This window comes from Monodon monoceros, unplaced genomic scaffold, assembly GCF_005190385.1.
Source record: "Monodon monoceros isolate NGI ecotype Baffin Bay Population unplaced genomic scaffold, NGI_Narwhal_1 Super_Scaffold_12, whole genome shotgun sequence".
Taxonomy (NCBI): Eukaryota; Metazoa; Chordata; class Mammalia; order Artiodactyla; family Monodontidae; genus Monodon; species Monodon monoceros.
Window position 1 is genome coordinate 143782108 of NW_021703768.1, and position 17050 is coordinate 143799157.

Genomic DNA, 17050 nt, shown 5'->3' on the forward strand with positions numbered 1-17050 from the left:
CTTCTGATTCCAGTCCTGCTGGGGGACCGGGCCTGGCCCGGCCAGAAAAGTCCCAGGTGCTCTCATCGCTCGTAGCAGCTTGCAGCCTCATTCACTCAGGGTCCAGGTAATAGGGGGAGATGGGCCACAGGAGGGAAGTGAGGTCCACCCTGACCTGTGAAAAGGACCCCCACACCCAGTCTCCCTAAAGAGGCCACATGGTTGGGGTTCACTTTGTAGCAGCTGTTCTTACTCTTTATTGGCTCCCGTCTCTGGCTACAGAGGCAGAGGACCACTGAGGCCCCATTTGTAGCTACTGCCCTTGCCCACGTCGCCTCCTCCAAGAAGATTCCCCTGAGCTCACAGCCTTTGCCGCAAGGTTTGGAAAACACAAACATCTGGAATCAGGCTTAATGATAAATTGCATCAAAATCACCTAGGTAATGCCAGTGGTTCACATATTGATTCAGTGGCCCCAAGCTCTCATTTGGGTGATACTTATATTCTCCACATCTGCCCACGTGTCTGCGGAAGACAGCGGTTTAAGGCTACTCCTCCTACTTATACGGTGTTTGTCTGCAAACGCCAAAAGCATATTCCAAACCTGGAGTACAAGGTCTTCTCAGAAAACGTGTCAGGAAAGAGTGCAGCAGCCCCTTCCTGCAGAATACGTGAAGCCCTTCCGGGAAAGACCACGGGATAGGAAGATGGGCACAGGCTCCCCGCCAGGCGGGGACTTCATGGAGCCTCCTTTTCTTAAAGTGACACTGGCGGGGGGGGGGGGGGGGGGGGGGGGGGGGGGGGCGGGTCAATTTCTCTTTCGTCAACATTCAGATGCATCCATAGGAAGGGAAAGATGTACCAACAAGCCCATGGCATAACCCTTTCTCTGGCTCCTCCTGTAGGGGAATCATTTTTCAGGAATGGGTTACAAAGGCTCTCTGTTATCAAAAAAAGTTCTCTGTGTATCCCTGCAAGTATTTCCCACTATTAAGCACTGGCATTAACTATTAGTGAGGCTGCCAATTAGGGGAGCCATTCTGGACCTCTGATTAAGCTGCAGGATTTAGAGTTAACCCCTCTCATTATTGTGTCTTTCTCTTTTAAAAAAATTTCTTTAGAATTAACCCTCTGCCACCCTGAAATTCTTTATCTACTAATTGTAATAAGGACCACTCTCTTGCCTTAGAACAAACATGCTATTATCTTTCCCATATGAAATACGGGGGATTTATTTTGACCTTTGGCAACCTCCTGAGGCTGGACATGGGGAAGAACCTGGTGACATCTGGTGCCACGAGGTCAAGGACTTCTGACCCCGCCCAGAATCTTCTCTGAGCCTGTGAATGGGTGCTGTGGGCCACGTCATGCTAAACACTCACACAAAGAAACAAGAGGAGCCCTCCAAGTCCCTGGGGGCAATGATGACGCTTTCTTCTCTCCTGATAATGACTGCACTGCTGGTCATGGGCTGTGGGTTGTCATGGTGACTCAAACTGAAGTGCAGCAACAGGGTGGCCTGTCTGAAAAATAGGACCTCCTTTGAATCCACAGATATAGGAGGGCACGAGGAAGAGGGTGCAAGCAACGGGGACCTCCTAAGGTAATCAGAGGGAAGCTGAGCTTCTGAGAGACCGGATGAAGGGGCCATCACCTGCTCTCAGGAGATCAAGGGCCTCACCTAGTGTGACCTGGCTTGCCCCTTCCCTCCCCAACAGCTACTAGGGTAGAACTTGCCTATCTGACTGCTACCTGGTTACCAATCAGTCCTTTAAGAGGGATAAACCATTCACTCAATGACCAAAGCATGGAATGATTCCAGAATTTAAGTCCCCTCAAGAGCTTTCCTTAGGAAGTTCCAGGTACACAAGAGAGGGAAGAATTCCTCCCTCAAAAATGCATCACAAAGGAAGTCTGCTTCTACTGCGGGGGAGAATTCTCATCATCTCACCTCAACCCAGTCTTTAAGAACAAGCAGCTTCTTTTTTTTTTTTTTTTTTTTGCGGTACGCGGGCCTCTCACTGTTGTGGCCTCTCCCGTTGCGGAGCACAGGCTCCGGACGCGCAGGCTCAGCGGCCATGGCTCACGGGCCCAGCCGCTCTGCGGCGCGTGGGATCTTCCCGGACCGGGGCACGAACCCGTGTCCCCTGCATCGGCAGGCGGACCCTCAACCACTGCGCCACCAGGGAAGCCCAAGAACAAGCGGCTTCTTGATTGCCCTCTTACAGGGCTCAGCTCGAACTTTAGTGGGGTGAGGACAGTCAACCAGAGGAAGTTCCATGGGAGACAGGGGTCTGTGATTTAGACTGAGGCTTAACAAGAGGAGCTGTTAAAGCATCAGTTCCACAGTACTCCCTCCTTGGCTTGAGCCAGTGAGGAATTCTTGTTTCGTGTATCACAAAACTAGCTCTGCAGATTGGCCCATGACTGGGTCAGAAGCAGATATCTCTGGTGTGGACTCCAGATTCAGACTGCTTGGGTTCCAACGCTCCATCACTTACATGCTGAGAGACAATGGCCAAGTTACTTAACCCGTCAGTTGCTCAGTTTCTACATCTATAAAATGGGCCTCTGAACAACACCTTTCTCTTAGCATGGTTGTAAAGGTTAGATGAGGTGATGTATATGAAGTTGCTTAGCACAGGTTCTGGAACACATTAAGTATTCAATGAATGGTAGCTGTTGTCATCAGGAGCAGTAGTTGTACTTGCAAAACAGCCGATAAGGGAAAGTGAGCTATAGGGAGCGGAGTTTTGCTCACTGCCCTGTAACTGGCATGTTGCTTGGAAAACTCCAAGATGCTCCAGTGGTCTTGTCTGCCTTCCAAGAAAATCAAACAACAGGTGCTGGGCTGTCTTAACTTATTCCAGCCCTAAGACAGTCTGGTTTGGTTAAGACCTCCCGGAGCAGGTTTAACATCGACCGGAGCCAGCATTTACACGAAAGCTTCCACCTCAAATGACTGCCTGCCCCACTTGAATCCCTCTTCCGTGCATATGCCATGCAATCAATGAGTACTAACTGCATGTGCCGATCCCCCGGGGGAGCTGTAATGGCGCAGCTTACTGCTGCCCATCAGAGGGGAAAGTGATGGCTCCGGAGACACGGTGACTGCTTGCTTCCCTTGCCTTGGGGAGGGCTGACCCCTGAGCTGCAAGGTGACATATCTGGGGGCACTCTGGCTGGCTGCACACTCAGGATCATCATCTCCACTCACATCCTAGAAACCCAGGAGCCAGGGTGGGCAGGGGAACGGCAAGTTTCACTCTGTTTCTGGTGAGGAAGGGCATGGACGGAGCCTGGGAGAAGAGGACAGGTCACTTCTCGGGTGATCAGAGCTGGGCGCGCATGCCCAGTGGCATGTCTGGTCCTAACCTTGGATTCTGAGATGTCTCTATGTGGGAAATTTCAGTTCTCTGCAGTTTAGGAGGGAGTCTCTAAACACACTTCTTGCCCTACTGGGCACCTGACTCGTGTCCCAGTAGCCTGTTTTAAGGAAGGAAACTGACAGGCTCCCCTGAAGATCATAAGGGTTGTCACTAATAACAAATGTGTGTTTATACAATGAAAGTCTGCAGGAACTGAACCAGTTTAGGATTAATTACAGGGAGACATACTAGCTATTTTCAAACACTTGAAGAATATGAGAATAGCCTTTTCTGAGTTTCCCAGAAGCCATTACTGAGGTTTAGTATAAGAAAGAGCTTCCTAACCTTCTAACTACACTGAGAAAACTTATCACAGAAACTTATCAGCAAAAGAGCAGTAGGATTTGTCCCAGGGTGCATGGGACAGGTTTCCATACCAGCTGGGTGAGAGGCTGTCCTGGAAGCCCTGAAGATTTTGGAAGTCCAACTAAAGGAGGGGACTCTTTTGAGGCTGACACCAAGAGGATAGGGGTTTGGGGGTCCTTCCCAGGACTGCTGAAGCTTGTCCATGGAGACCCATTTGCTGCAGCCTCTGAGAAACTCTGAAGACTGAGACATTCTCCTATCAGCATTGGCCATCTGCCCGAATAAACAGGGCAAGAGAATGACCCAGGAGGGCTGGGTACAGAACAGGCTGGGCAAGTGTGGTGGAATAGCTGAAAAGTTTAGAGAAACAGGGAAAGGGGAGATGGGCAGCCAGGACAACCAACTACAATGCACCTGCTTTACTCCTGGTAGCATCATGACAAGGGCCAGAAAGGAAACATCCAAGATCATTTTGGGTGGCAGAGACAGCTTGGCTTTGTGATGCACCCATAACTTGAGAGATGGAGAGAGAAGAAAAAAACACAAACCTCTTGCAAAAAGTCTTCGAGTCAAAGGACAGGAAATTTCCCAGACTAGCAGGGTATTCTAATCAGAGCCTTCTTATCGGAGTGTCTCCAGTCTAACAAGGAGAAATCCAATCTACTGCGGGCTGAACGCTAAATTAGATCTAATCAGGACCTGCTTTCTAACTGCTCAACAGCAGGTCAAAGCCCAATGATGGCTACAGTTGCTGGTTCTTTCTGGAAAGTGAGGTGGCCTGAGTTGTGTCAACTCTCGGTCTCGAGAGAAGGGGGGATGCTTTGTCTTTACTCTCAGCTACTCAACTCCCTCTGCTCAAAATGGTGATACTCAACCAGAGTTGCCTTCCCCGTCCATGCGAAGTCCTGTTAACTCCAGTCATCTCACGACTGCTGTCAGCTTGGAGCTGGGATACATTTCCTTTTTTATTTTTATTTTATGTATTTATGTATTTTTTGCGGTACGTGGGCCTCTCACTGTTGTAGCCTCTCCCGTTGTGGACCACAGGCTCCGGACGCGCAGGCTCAGCGGCCATGGCTCACGGACCCAGCCGCTCCGCGGCATGTGGGATCTTCCCAGACCGGGGCACGAACCCGCGTCCCCTGCATCGGCAGGCGGACTCTCAAAACATGCATTTATGGAATCTTTGCTACATGCCGTGCACTGTGCTAGGCACTTTGACGCATGCTACATTTCTCCTTAATGCACGCAAGGGCATAGAGCTTTCTGCGGTCAAAACACAGACTGTAAAAGGATATTCACTCCAGCCCAGTGAAACGCACCACCTCCAAATCTAACTCTAGGCCATGCTATTGTTACTCTTCTTGGACGGGATTAATAGGTACAGTTAACTGGCCTTACAGTGGCAGTTATAACTTACAGTTTCTTTGCTACAAGCAAAGAATACTATCTGTGAACCCCCCAGCTCCCTGCAGAGCCCTGGCATGTCATTCTAACAAAGAGCCACAAAGGCCCACCAAGGGCTGCAACCTTTGAACACTAGTAGGTAGGTGCACAGAGACACAGAGAGTGAGACAGACACGGAGACAGACGTGTGAAGGGTTGGATGGGTGGGATGCGGAGAAAAAGAACAGAATTTTCTTTCTCTTGCTTTCGGCTTCATTGAAACAAACCTGACTATTGCTGTGATGGATGTGCTGCCTGGAAACTAGCTGGGCGTCTCATCTGGACATGATTCACATTCTTATATTGTCTTAGGAGACTCTGTCCAGGGCTGAGTCTTAACAGGACATGGGAAGGGTAGGGAGTAAATGTGAGAAGAAAAGGCTAAAGGAAAAGTCTCACTTCCTTTTTCTTTGGATGTCACCATGTGAGATGCGTTGCCAACCTTCCTCTATTCACCATTGCTCCTGGCCGCCCACCCATCCGGAGCCACAACTTGACTACATGGTGCGCAAGCTCATAATGGAGCTTCACTTAACTGCCCACGGGAGCAGGGAGGCCCCAGGCCCCTTCCTTCCTGCCTGTGACTTAGAGGTGATTTTACAATGGCACACATACAAATGTGCATGCACACGCACACACATTCATCTGTACTCAGATGCACGCCTCTGGGAACATACATCTTGTGCTATTCAGAGGTCTGGGAGGCTTCTGAGCCACAGGACCACATAAGCTCTACTCCAGCTTCCACACCTATTTTGTTGTGTGACTGAGGACAAGTCATTTCCCTCTCTGAAACTTGGTATCTTCCATTGCTCACAGGATACTCAAGATCAATTCCTAATACCAATAGGAATCATGATGGTCCCTGAGCAGACATGGACACGCATGCGCACACGGGTAAACACACGTACACACACACACACTCCCCACACCCATAGTGCATGCGTGTAGATACTATGGCTACCTGATCACAAACCAGAGATAATTCTCCCCCAGTCATAAAATCTTAAAATACAGGATGAGCTGAATTCCTTTCCTGGCCTCTCCACATCAGAGTTCATTTATCTTCTTCAAACATTTAAGCTCAAATGACCACAATGAAACAAATGCACGTAAATAATCCCAGAGCTTAAAATTTGAGGCAACAAATCTTCCTTTAAATTAAATAAACGCTTCCCATCTCAGCCATATCTTACCCAGATAGAGTCACAGCGGTGATTGATCATGCTCCTTCTCTAATTATTTCACTGCCCCACCCCTATCCTTCTTCAAGGTCTCACGTCTACCAGCAGCTCTGTTTCAGCTTTCGTATTGGAATACGGTGTATGAATATTTTAGTTCCCTAAGTTCCGAGCACACCCCTGCCCCATGCTTCCCTTTGTAGGATTCACCTCTGGCTTAATTTCTAGCCCCCCGAGCCTGAGGTTAGTGATTCATACCTGGGCCAGGCTCCCGAGGTGTATCATCTATAGCTCGTTTACATTGACCTTAGGCTTCCTCTGCCAACTCCCTGGCTCTCCTTCCGCCAAGAAGAGGTGATGGAGGTACGGGGTGGACAGCTCAAAAAAAAATGTTTTTTTTTCCTTTTAATGGGCATAAAGTCAAAAGAAGAACTCTACGGAGCACGGCTCAAAGTTTGCAGGAAAGAGCCTGCAAATAGTTCCAGAGACACGATTAGTGACAAAGTTCCTACTCACAGCAGCTGTAGGGACACCAGCCCGTCAAACAATCCCTTGGCAATCTCGGTGATCTTGTTCCCATAGAGCACCCTGGAAAAGAGCAGAGAGGACAGTGGTCACTGTGGATGAGAGGCCACTGGAACTCCTTCAAGTAGGAGGCCACCAGCTTGGCCCACTCTGGGGGGCATCTCAGAGCACTGGCTTCCCCAGCCTGCCTCACCTTCTCCTCCCCAGTGAGACAGTGGGCTAGTGTCACTGGGGGTTGCAGGGGCAGGCTGTCCGGGAGGCGAGGAGAAATGGGCTCCATCCTGTTCTACCCCTGGGCAGCCCAGCTCAATAAATCATCCACAATAGGAAGACGCAATCCCTTTGTGGTGTCTCCCAGAGCTGCTAACATGACTCACACCCCAGCAATAAATAAGATGTGTGGGAAGCTGGCCGGCCCTGTGTTTTCTTGTCTTCAATGGGTATTGATCAGGCTGAGCCCAGCCTATATAGAACGTTTCCTTTTAATATCCTGTTGCATCCTAGGAATTCCTGAGCTGAGTCCTTTAATCATCCATCTAGACAGGGCTTTGGGTATCTGGCGTCCTATCCAGATGGCTCAGGGACTGCTGAGTCAAGGACTGGCTCTTAGGAAAAACTAGGGAGCAAGGAACTGTTATTGTGGTACCAGCAGCTTCTACATTACAGCCTTTTTTCCTATCCTCTGAGCTCCAAGAGCTAAGGAACTCAGAATTCTTTTACCCTTCTCTCTTCCAGCCTACAGAGTCCCTCACACTGGGTGTCCTATTCAAGGGCTGGTCTCTGGTGATCTGTGAGGCTTGGGGAAGAAGTGTACTGGGTTTGCCTCCCCCGAAGACACTGCTGGCCTCTCTCTGCTCTCATCCATGGCACAGACTTTGCTGTCTCTTGGGTCCAGCCTCCTCCGAGATGGAGGGAACTTAGCTAAGAAGAATTAAAAAAAAAAATTCCCTCTCGAGCTCTGGAGTGCCTTGAATGTAGGCAGGATTTGATCCCCACTCAGATTGCAAATTCAGGCTGTGATGTGTCATCGAGGAGGCCAAATATTAGGATGAGGAAACGGTCAATGGGAGCGATAAACCCAACTCCCCATTTTCCAGACGCCACCAGGAGTGAAGAGTGAGCCTCCTGCTCAGCCTGCGGGTGTGTTTCATGAATGTTTCAACAAACTAACGGCTAAATAAAAGTCAGCACAATGGCTCAGGCTTGCGTTTGTAATTCATATTATTAATGTCCCACTGCTCACTGTGCCAAATGCAGTCGTGTCACTGACTGTTCGCTGATGTTAGAACCTGCAGTGTAGCAGAAGCCGGAGGGACAACGGGGCGGGCGGGGGGGAGGGGTTCCTCAAATCATGTGTCCGTATGGGGCGTCTCTAAGCCTCAGTGGGTCAAAACCAGTCTCCGGCAGGCTGACGTGGGCTGTGGGTCCACCTCGGGGCACCTGGGTGTAGACCTGTCTGGCTTTATCCCCAGATCTCTCCTTGACTTTCCTTCCCACCTTTCAGATCTGGGCTCAAACACCTCGTCCTTGGGAAGCTTCTCTTGAATACCTTAGTCAACATTTTCTACCACCTGTCACTCTATTTTTATTTCTTCATCCCTTTTTATTACGTCATGTTATATTACTTATACATTTATTTATTTTAAACATTTTCTGTGCCTCCCGCACCGGCCCCCTTGAGTATAGGTTCTGTGTGTGGTGACATCATGTGGCTTGCTCATGGCTGGGTCCCTAGAGTCGACATCTGAATAGGATCTAACACAATAAATATCTGTTGAAAGAATGAACAGCTCTGGGCTTTCCTGGTGGCGCAGTGGTTAAGAATCCGCCTGCCACTGCAGGGGACACGGGTTCGAGCCCCGGTCCGGGAGGATCCCACATGCCGTGGAGCAACTAAGCCCGTGCGCCACAACTACTGAGCCTGTGCTCTAGAGCCCACGAGCCACAACTACTGAGCCTACGTGACACAGCTACTGAAGCCCGTGTGCCTAGAGCCCGTGCTCCGCAACAAGAGAAGCCACCGCAATGAGAAGCCCACGCACCGCAACAAAGAGTAGCCCCCGCTCACCGCAACTAGAGAAAGCCCGCGCGCAGCAGCGAAGACCCAGCGCAGCCAAAGATAAATAAATTTAAAAATAAAGAATGAACAGGTCTGGGGTAAAGGCTTTCCTGCCCTTTACGTTGGCCATTCCTGACTTCGGATTGGGTGTGTTGGTATTCAAAGCTCCATGAGGTCAAGGGTCTTGTCTGTCCAGTTCACTGCCACATTCTCAGTGCCTATAAGGCTACTCAGTACACAGTAGGCATCTACTGAATGGCTACATGCGTGCACTGGGGGTGAGAGGCACTTCACTTAAACAATGCCCTGATATATTTCAGAATCGCCTAGTGGCATGCCAATGTCCTGTCTGGCAACCAGATTTTGAATTTCTTTTCCTGCAAGACAGGGAGCGTCTCACTATCCTCAGGCTGTTCCCAGATCCCAGCAGAGGGACAGCAGACAAGGGGAACAGGAGGGTGGGGACAGGGATAGGACCGCGGTGGCAGATGGCCACTCTCCCTTCTCCTCTGTGATCTTCAGCGCAATAAGCAGACACTGATCTCACACACAATCCTGTCTTTGATATCCCAGCCAGATGTTCTACCCGATAAATGAAACTACTTTACTCCTCCAGCAGCAGGCCACAACTGAATCAAGAGACTTCCCTGTCTTCAGCCCCTTCCCAGTGGGATAGGGCCAGGTGGGGGAAGAATGTGTGTCTTGTTACCTGCCCACTTATCCATTAAACAAACCGGTTGCACAGAGACACAAAGCACGGACAGCTTGCCTCTGAGCATCCTCACTCTTGCCCGGGTGGGCAGGTCACCAAATAATACAAAAAATATCAACTGATGATACCTTTGCTGTATCTTATACTTTTTATGTCATCTCAGGAGGGCAGCACGGCATGGGGACCAAGAGCACGGTTCTGGAGTCAGACTGCTTGGGTCTAAATCCTGCCTCTCTCGCTTGTTACCGCGGACTTTGGATAAGTTACGTTTATTTATTCAACACATTTTTTTTTGGCACGATAACTACGTGCCAGGTACTGTTTGAGGTGCCAGAGATTCAGCCAGGATCAAAAGAAATAAAAACCTCTGTCTGTGTGGAGCTTAGATCACCCAATTTCTCCAACCATTAAAGACAGGAGAGGATAGATCCTATATTTTAGGTCATGGTGAGGGTGAAACTTGCAAGCCTCCTAGAATAGTACCAGGTACACAGTAGGTGCTCAATAAGTACTGCCAATGATTGTTGGGACTGTAATCATGAATGTGCGTCAGGCAGGAAAGGTGTCATCGTCCCCATTTTGCCTGTGAGGGAATGCGCACAGAAGACTCAAGTGACAGTCCCTGTGCCACAGGGCGAGTCACTGGCAGAAATCAGGACAAAGCTCTGTACTTCCCTGCCCCTGAGGGTCTCTGAGCCCCTGGTGCGCACAGCTTTGGTTCCATCCACTAGGCTGCTTTAGGGTTTAAAAATCAAAGAAAAGAAAGGCTTATAGGATGGGGTTAATGCTTTCTCAGGACAATAGCCATGAGGTTGGTCTGGAGAAAAAGGCTTCAAATCAGAGGAAGAAAATGAGCTCCTTCCTTGACAAGGTCACACGCACGGGTAAAATGGGCACGTGGTAATAATCATACGTTACAACTCTCTCCCTCCACCTCCCCGGACAGCACTGCCTAGGCATGTGGGATGGGAGGGCGGTTAGACCAGAAGATGCATTTGAATTAGAAGCCAATAACCAGGAAGGCTGCTGGGCACTTAATCAATAAAAAGAATGCATTTGGGCTTGTAGAAATATTCCCCAAGATCAATTTCCCCTGAAGAAATATTTGTTTCTTTTACCAGGTTGACACAAGTGTGTAAGGGAACATAAAACCTTGATAAACACCCCCTGAAAAATATGGACGCCCCCCTCGCCCATGCTCCCACCCACACCCTACGCGCTTTGCTCCCCACTTACAGAGATGTGAGCGATTTCAGACCCTGGAAGGCGTCTGGAGCGATGTCCGAGATCTGATTCTTGCTGATGTCTCTGAAAAATTAACCAGAGACTCTGAGAACATAGCTCAAGGTGTGCTATGGCCGTTCCTAAAGTGTGGACCAAGCATTTCAGGCATGCAAAATGGTGAGGATGAATTCATCACTTAATCAATTTATTTATTCATAGTGTGTGAGCAGGGGCTTAAGGATCATTCAGTTCAACTGCCGCATGATAAAATGCACTGTATTTGTACCACTCTTCTTGGCTTTCAAAGAATGCTCACTCGTGGCACCTTGACTTTGACATAGGGCCATGCACACGTGAGCCTTCACTTTGCAGGTGGGAAATGGAAGCCAGTTAGATTAGGGTCTCATCGTAGGTCTCACAACCAAGCAATTATAGCATAAACAAAGCAAAAGCTGGCCTTGCCCAAACACAGCCCAAGGTTCCTGTAAGCCTCACTTTCTTGCCTCACGCCTTGGCAAATGCTTATTTTTGTCCCCAGAAATCCTGAGTCATTTCACCTCCCCAGTGACTTTTCCTTCCTGACCTGAATGGAGGTTTTGAGCAGTGACTTAAGTCTCTGTCTGGTTCAGTGCATCTTCCAGGCCGGGTGATGTAAAGACATCATGAGATTCTCATGGGATGGCTTTGAGATGTGGGCTTGTCACTGGTGGTCCTCGTGAGACGGGAACAAGCCCAGGGCGATGATGATCAGGGCTTTGGGATAATGTGAGCGAGAAGGATGCTGTGTGTTAGAAGGCAGCTAACCTGGCCTCGTTGGCACAGAGGAATCTCCCTGACCCAGAGGCTGCTTACTCTGCAGCACCCCAGGGTCTTCTGAGCACCCGTCTCGCTAACAACACTTTCCTGAAGAGGGAGACTTCTCTTTAGGAGTTATTAGCTCAGGGACAGCCTCGGGGCTCCTGTCCCTGGAAGGGGAGATGCTCCAATTTCCAGCTACAATGAACCTCTCCGGTTCCTTTTCTTTACCAAAATAAATCAATGGGTCTTTGCTTTTGTGGAGAAGAGGGAGAGCTGGGGTCTTGGAGGATCAACAAGGAGGAGGGAAGGGAATATTGAGAAGCAAGAACATCTAAGCAGATTCCTTAGCAATTGCCTCCAGCGAGGCCAGACGCCCCAGCCCCACAGCCTCTTAAGCTCAGTCCTTCTGCCTGTTTCTCTCCTCCTTCTACTATCCTTCAAAAGGGCCGCCCAACAATCTTTGCCTAGTCCTCTGCTCCCTTCCCTCCTTGTTTCCAAGACCTGCGAGTTGAAAGATACTCCACAGGTTAAGGTTTCTTAGGCACGGCTGTTGAGCTTATCCCTTTAGCAGGCGAGATCGCCTCTAACAAATCCACAGATTGTGCTCGCAAACTAGTCAGCTTACACTGGCCTTTTCTTCAGAGCTCTGCTTTTGTATAAGGGTCTTAACAAGCAAATGCTCCGGATTATCCTAATCTTGCTAGCCCTCAGCCTGGCTGCCTAGCAAGGCATTTCAGGCAAGCGTGCAGGGTCGGTGCTCGGATCAGACTAGTGAGAAAGCCTCGTTTGTTTATTTCTTTGGTTTTTTTTTTTTTTTCCTGACATTTTTAATGTGATGTCCCTTCAAGGTCCTTGGCCCTCTACCGTGTCAGAGGAGGTTCTGTGACCAGTGGGGAAGCCCTCTGCTTTAGCCTTGTCAGGGCAAATTCGTTTTTAGTTCAGAGCTAGACTCCTGGATGCACCCGTCTCTAAGGACAAGGTGAGAAGTCTCGTGATTTGGAGATGCTGGGGAGTGGAAACTGGAGAAGTGATAGTTTAGCTGGGAACTGACCCTGGTGGTCACTTCATCTTAGTTCTTCATTCTGCAGGAAGGGAGCAGCAGCCACAGGTAAAGGATCTGTAGCCACAAGTGAGTGGACACAGCGATTTGGGTACAGAGCTGGCATCTCCAGTCTCCCTTCCATTTCACCGTGATGGGTGCAGAAGGTGGTGGCCCTGGACAGGAAGGTAGACTGGGGAAGGCTTCAGTGCCCACCCATCTCCACGCTCAGGTGGTCCCAGAGCTGACTCCTGGTGTTTGGGTCGCCCTCGATGACCAGTGGTTCTCAAACCTCACTAGGGCGTTTATTAAAATGCACCCACAGAGGGTCTGATTTGGCCCTCTGGAGAACTGGGGTTAGAAATCTGCATACGTAACAAATCTCCAGATGATTCCCAGGCAGGTGGTTTCTGAGTCATACTTTAGACCAGTATTTCAGAATCTGGTCTGTCTCAAACCTACCCCAGTCCCCTGGGGCTTGATAAACTGGATGGCAGAGAAGAAGTGGCCTTTGCATACAGTTCAGAAGAGAGGTGGTAAATTCCAGTGCCGACGAGGGTCAAGCGGGGATTATAAGCGTGAGACACTAGGAACTGGTGGAACTTGTGGAATATTGCTCTACCTTAGAACGTGGGAGGGAAAGAACTCAACACCTTTGAAGGTTTGGCCTTCAAGTGTCAGCGCTCTCGGTTAACCAACCCTGTAAGACTGGGGCATCCTCTCTAACGTCTGCTACTCTCCCTGCAGATGGCGCCTCTATCTTGGTACTAGTTTTCACCTGGAAGTACTTTTTTTACACTAAGCTGACCTCTAGAAATTCATCCTCTTCAGGGACAAAGCCATTCAACATTCAATCAAGGAAAATTTTTTTTTCTTTTTGTCATTGGAGATAAGAAGAGGATGAGGTTCACTCATAGCTGAGGGAAAACTTTTTTCTGTGAGATATTAGAGATAAACTGGTCACATATACCTAGGAGGAGTTCACCCTTAGGGTTTTAAATTCCGTTTTCACCAGGGACCCTACTTCTCCAAAGCCCTTGCACTTCAGTCTGGGTTTCTGAAGTTCTGTTAGTCAGAAAAAATTTTAAGTGGTCTCTCTTCCCTACCGCCATCCCCTTGGTTGGGGGGGGGAAAGGGCATCATAGTAAATATCAATAGCATCAGAAGTGATCAAAAATGAAATTTACTTCCCAGGTCGTGACGGAGAAGATCTTATGAATTTTGAATGCACAGATCATGGCAACTCCAACGGGATGGAGAAAGGACAGTAAAACATAGTCACACTCTAAATTACCTGGACTTCACAAAAAATTAGAGCAGTCACTTAAATCATGTAAGAGATATAGGTTGGGGCAGTGACTGAACTTGTCATTTTTCACTGAAATTACTATCTGGCTGCATAATCAAGCTGGGCTTTAAAAATGAATTGGGGGGGTGCATATGGAGAGAGAGCTGGAGAAGCAGGGAGGCCAGGAGATTAATGGCCCAAGGTTTAAATATTAAGGCCTATATTTATACAGCTCCTCCAGCAGGAATGCTGCCAAAGGGAGGGAAGGAGTATGTGCTTAGGGCTGGCGCATCATGTTGGTTTCTACTTCTGGAACTGTACCAGGAGAAAAACTTGTTTGGCGTGGATTTCCAGGGAGATGGGAAGTTGGCTTCCTAAGATCTGAGGGTAAAGCGTACCAATGCCACTGTTTCGCAGGGATGTTTATTTTTAACATAAACGGAGCAAGCAGACACTTAACCTCTTTAATGCAGGCCCTCCTACTCAAGGGAAACCGATGAATCAGCCCGCGGTGGAAGGGAACAAAACCCAAGTCCATGCATATTTCTACCTGCCCCCTCTCTTTTCTCTGTGTGGGGGGCCAGAGGGAGTAGGCAAGCGCAATGAAAGCAGCATCGTGATTACTGGGCTATAATAAATGATTTCTTAGCCTGGAAAAGGGACAGGAGCCTCCCTGCTAGGCTCTTAATATCTGTGATGGCAATGGCTGGGTTGTTTCTGAATCCTACTAGCCTCCCTTCAGAGCACCCCGCTCTGAGTGACTCACAGATCAGTGCTCAGGGTGGTCACGTGATGGGGAGGGGTGGTGCTGATGACGTTACCACGATGGCAGGGATGAGGGCCGTGAGGCTCAGATGCTGTCAATGGAGTAGGGAAGGTACACTGCAGTGTTGATGTCAGCAGGTACCGATAGGCTGCAGTGATGGCGTGGTATTGGATATGGTGGTAATGGCCATGCTGGGGATCATCATATGGGCAAGGGAGGTTCCAAGGCTTCTTATCTCACTTAGAAAGATTAGAAAGTCCTTACCATGGTCTAAAGAGCCCACGGGAGCTGGCCCTTATCTACGTCTCCAGCACAATCCCCACCACTTTCTCTTCATTCACTCTGTTCCTCCTCTCTATTCTGCAAACCATCCATGCATATGTCCCTGAGAACTCCTCTAGACTCACTCCCTTCCTTCATTCAGGTCGCTTGCACACGGAGGCCTTCATGGGTCAACCCATCTAGAGACCACCCCTCCATCAATCTCTAGTCCCTTCCCTTCTTTTGTTTTACTTTCTAGTACTGGTCAGTTTCTGACATTTACTTGGTTTTATTTCTGTGCCCTCCCACTCAAATACGCAAGCTCCATCAGAGGAGACTTCGTTTTAGTTCACCCTCTACCCACAGATCCCAGCACAGTTCTTTGTTCCTGGTGGACATTGGCTAAGAATTTGTTAGATGAATGCGTGCATGGTGGTAGGGATGCTGGTGACGGTGCTGTAGGATGATATAGGGAAACGGCCACATCTCTACTGAAGCTCCTACTTGAGGTCCGCATCCCCCAAACCAGGGGACAATCAACTGGTGAGATGGGATTGTTTTAGGCTGACACAGCCCCACCTCCCACCCAGATAATTTTACTTCACTCTAGTTGGAGTCGCCCTTAGATCTGAGGTGCCTAAACCCATACACCGCCCCATCTGAATGCAGCACCCTGGTCTCACCTCCCCGTCTTGGGAGCCATTCCAGGTCTGACACTGCACTCTCCTGAGGATTGTGACGCAGCCTCTCATCTGGGCAGGCTGCCCACTACACATAGTGCCCCCCGAACTGAAAACATTTGGGCCCATTTCTCTCCAGGGGAGACTCACATTCGCTTCAGTTTCTTGTATTGGGTGAAGGCTCCAGCAGGGATGGATTTGATGGAGTTCTGTTCCAGGCGTCTGAGAAACAGAGCAGAAAAGAGTCGATTAACCATCCACCCATCAACAAATGGTTGCTGGGGGCCTTGAGGACAGGATGGTCTCTCCCATCACGTGGCATACATTCTTAGAGGAGGGAGACTTGGTAAACACCGTCCGAAAGCCAGAGACTGGGGTTCTGGTGTGTGGGGCAGCCAGCTCAGGGTCTGCTACCCCTGGGAGAAAGCTAGAAAAGATGTCTTCTCCTTGAGCATATTTGGTTCTCGTTTACGATAAGTTGTCTTTGGGAGGCAGCTGTCATCTTCAGAAAATGCTGTAGGAAGTAACCAGAATGCTGAAAAAGTCACAGGGATAAAGAGAAGGAAGAGTAAAGACAGATGGACAGATAGCAATGCCTACCTGTTCTGGAAGCATGTCACCATTCAGTGAAAACCTCCACCATCCTGCTGCTGGGGTGCAGTACAGGCAGAGACTGCATTTCTGGGCTTTTCCTTTTTGTAGTGGAGGTATAACTGACATATACCTTTAGTTTCAGGTGTACAACCTAACGATTCAGTATTTGTTTCTGGGTTTTTCAATCGGCTGTTCTAATATGATGAAGAAATAGCCTTCAAGTCTCTAGGCTCCCAGCCTGACATTCATCAAACTGGCTCCCTGATATCCTGAGGGCCCCAGGGGCCCCGAATGGATCACTCCCCTGGGTTGCTGCTACAATCTGTAGCTTTATGGCCTTACGGACTTTGCTGAATTGCTCTCTCTCCTATTACTCTGGAAAGAACAAGAGATGCTGCAGGCTCAGGGCCCAGAGCTTCCTTGGAAGAGAAGGAGCATGGAGAGTGAGCAAGCCTTTTCATTCTTCATTCTTTCATCTATCAAATGACTTCCCGTCGCCAAGAACAGGTGTGGTGGGAAACAGGCATGAGCAGAAGGCGGGGTCCTCTATTAGAGGTGATGAATGGTGGCCTGGTCCACATCTCCCGTCTCTCCGAGGTGTGGATCTTTTCATCACTTCCTCATTTGGCATGGATGATCCCCAAACCCTCTGCTGGGAAGACACAAAAAAGTGTGTGTGTATGGTGTGTGTGTGTGTGTGTGTGTGTGTGTGTGTGCAAGGGGAGGGCTGAGGGGAGCACAAGGCAGACATGGGAGGAACTGGC

The 17050-nt window shown here is 49.2% G+C and overlaps 1 protein-coding gene across 2 annotated transcripts in view; it reads right to left on the reverse strand.

Annotated features, from left to right (window-relative positions):
• The window catches only part of SLIT3 (slit guidance ligand 3), a 620113-nt gene that overhangs the window by 117583 nt on the left and 485480 nt on the right, over positions 1-17050 (reverse strand). For both annotated transcript variants that reach the window (XM_029218173.1, XM_029218174.1), the window contains 3 exons: positions 15843-15914; positions 10873-10944; positions 6857-6928 (listed from right to left, as the gene is read on the reverse strand). In XM_029218173.1, the coding sequence (XP_029074006.1) occupies positions 6857-6928; positions 10873-10944; positions 15843-15914 (216 nt within the window). The remainder of the gene's footprint in view (positions 1-6856; positions 6929-10872; positions 10945-15842; positions 15915-17050) is intronic.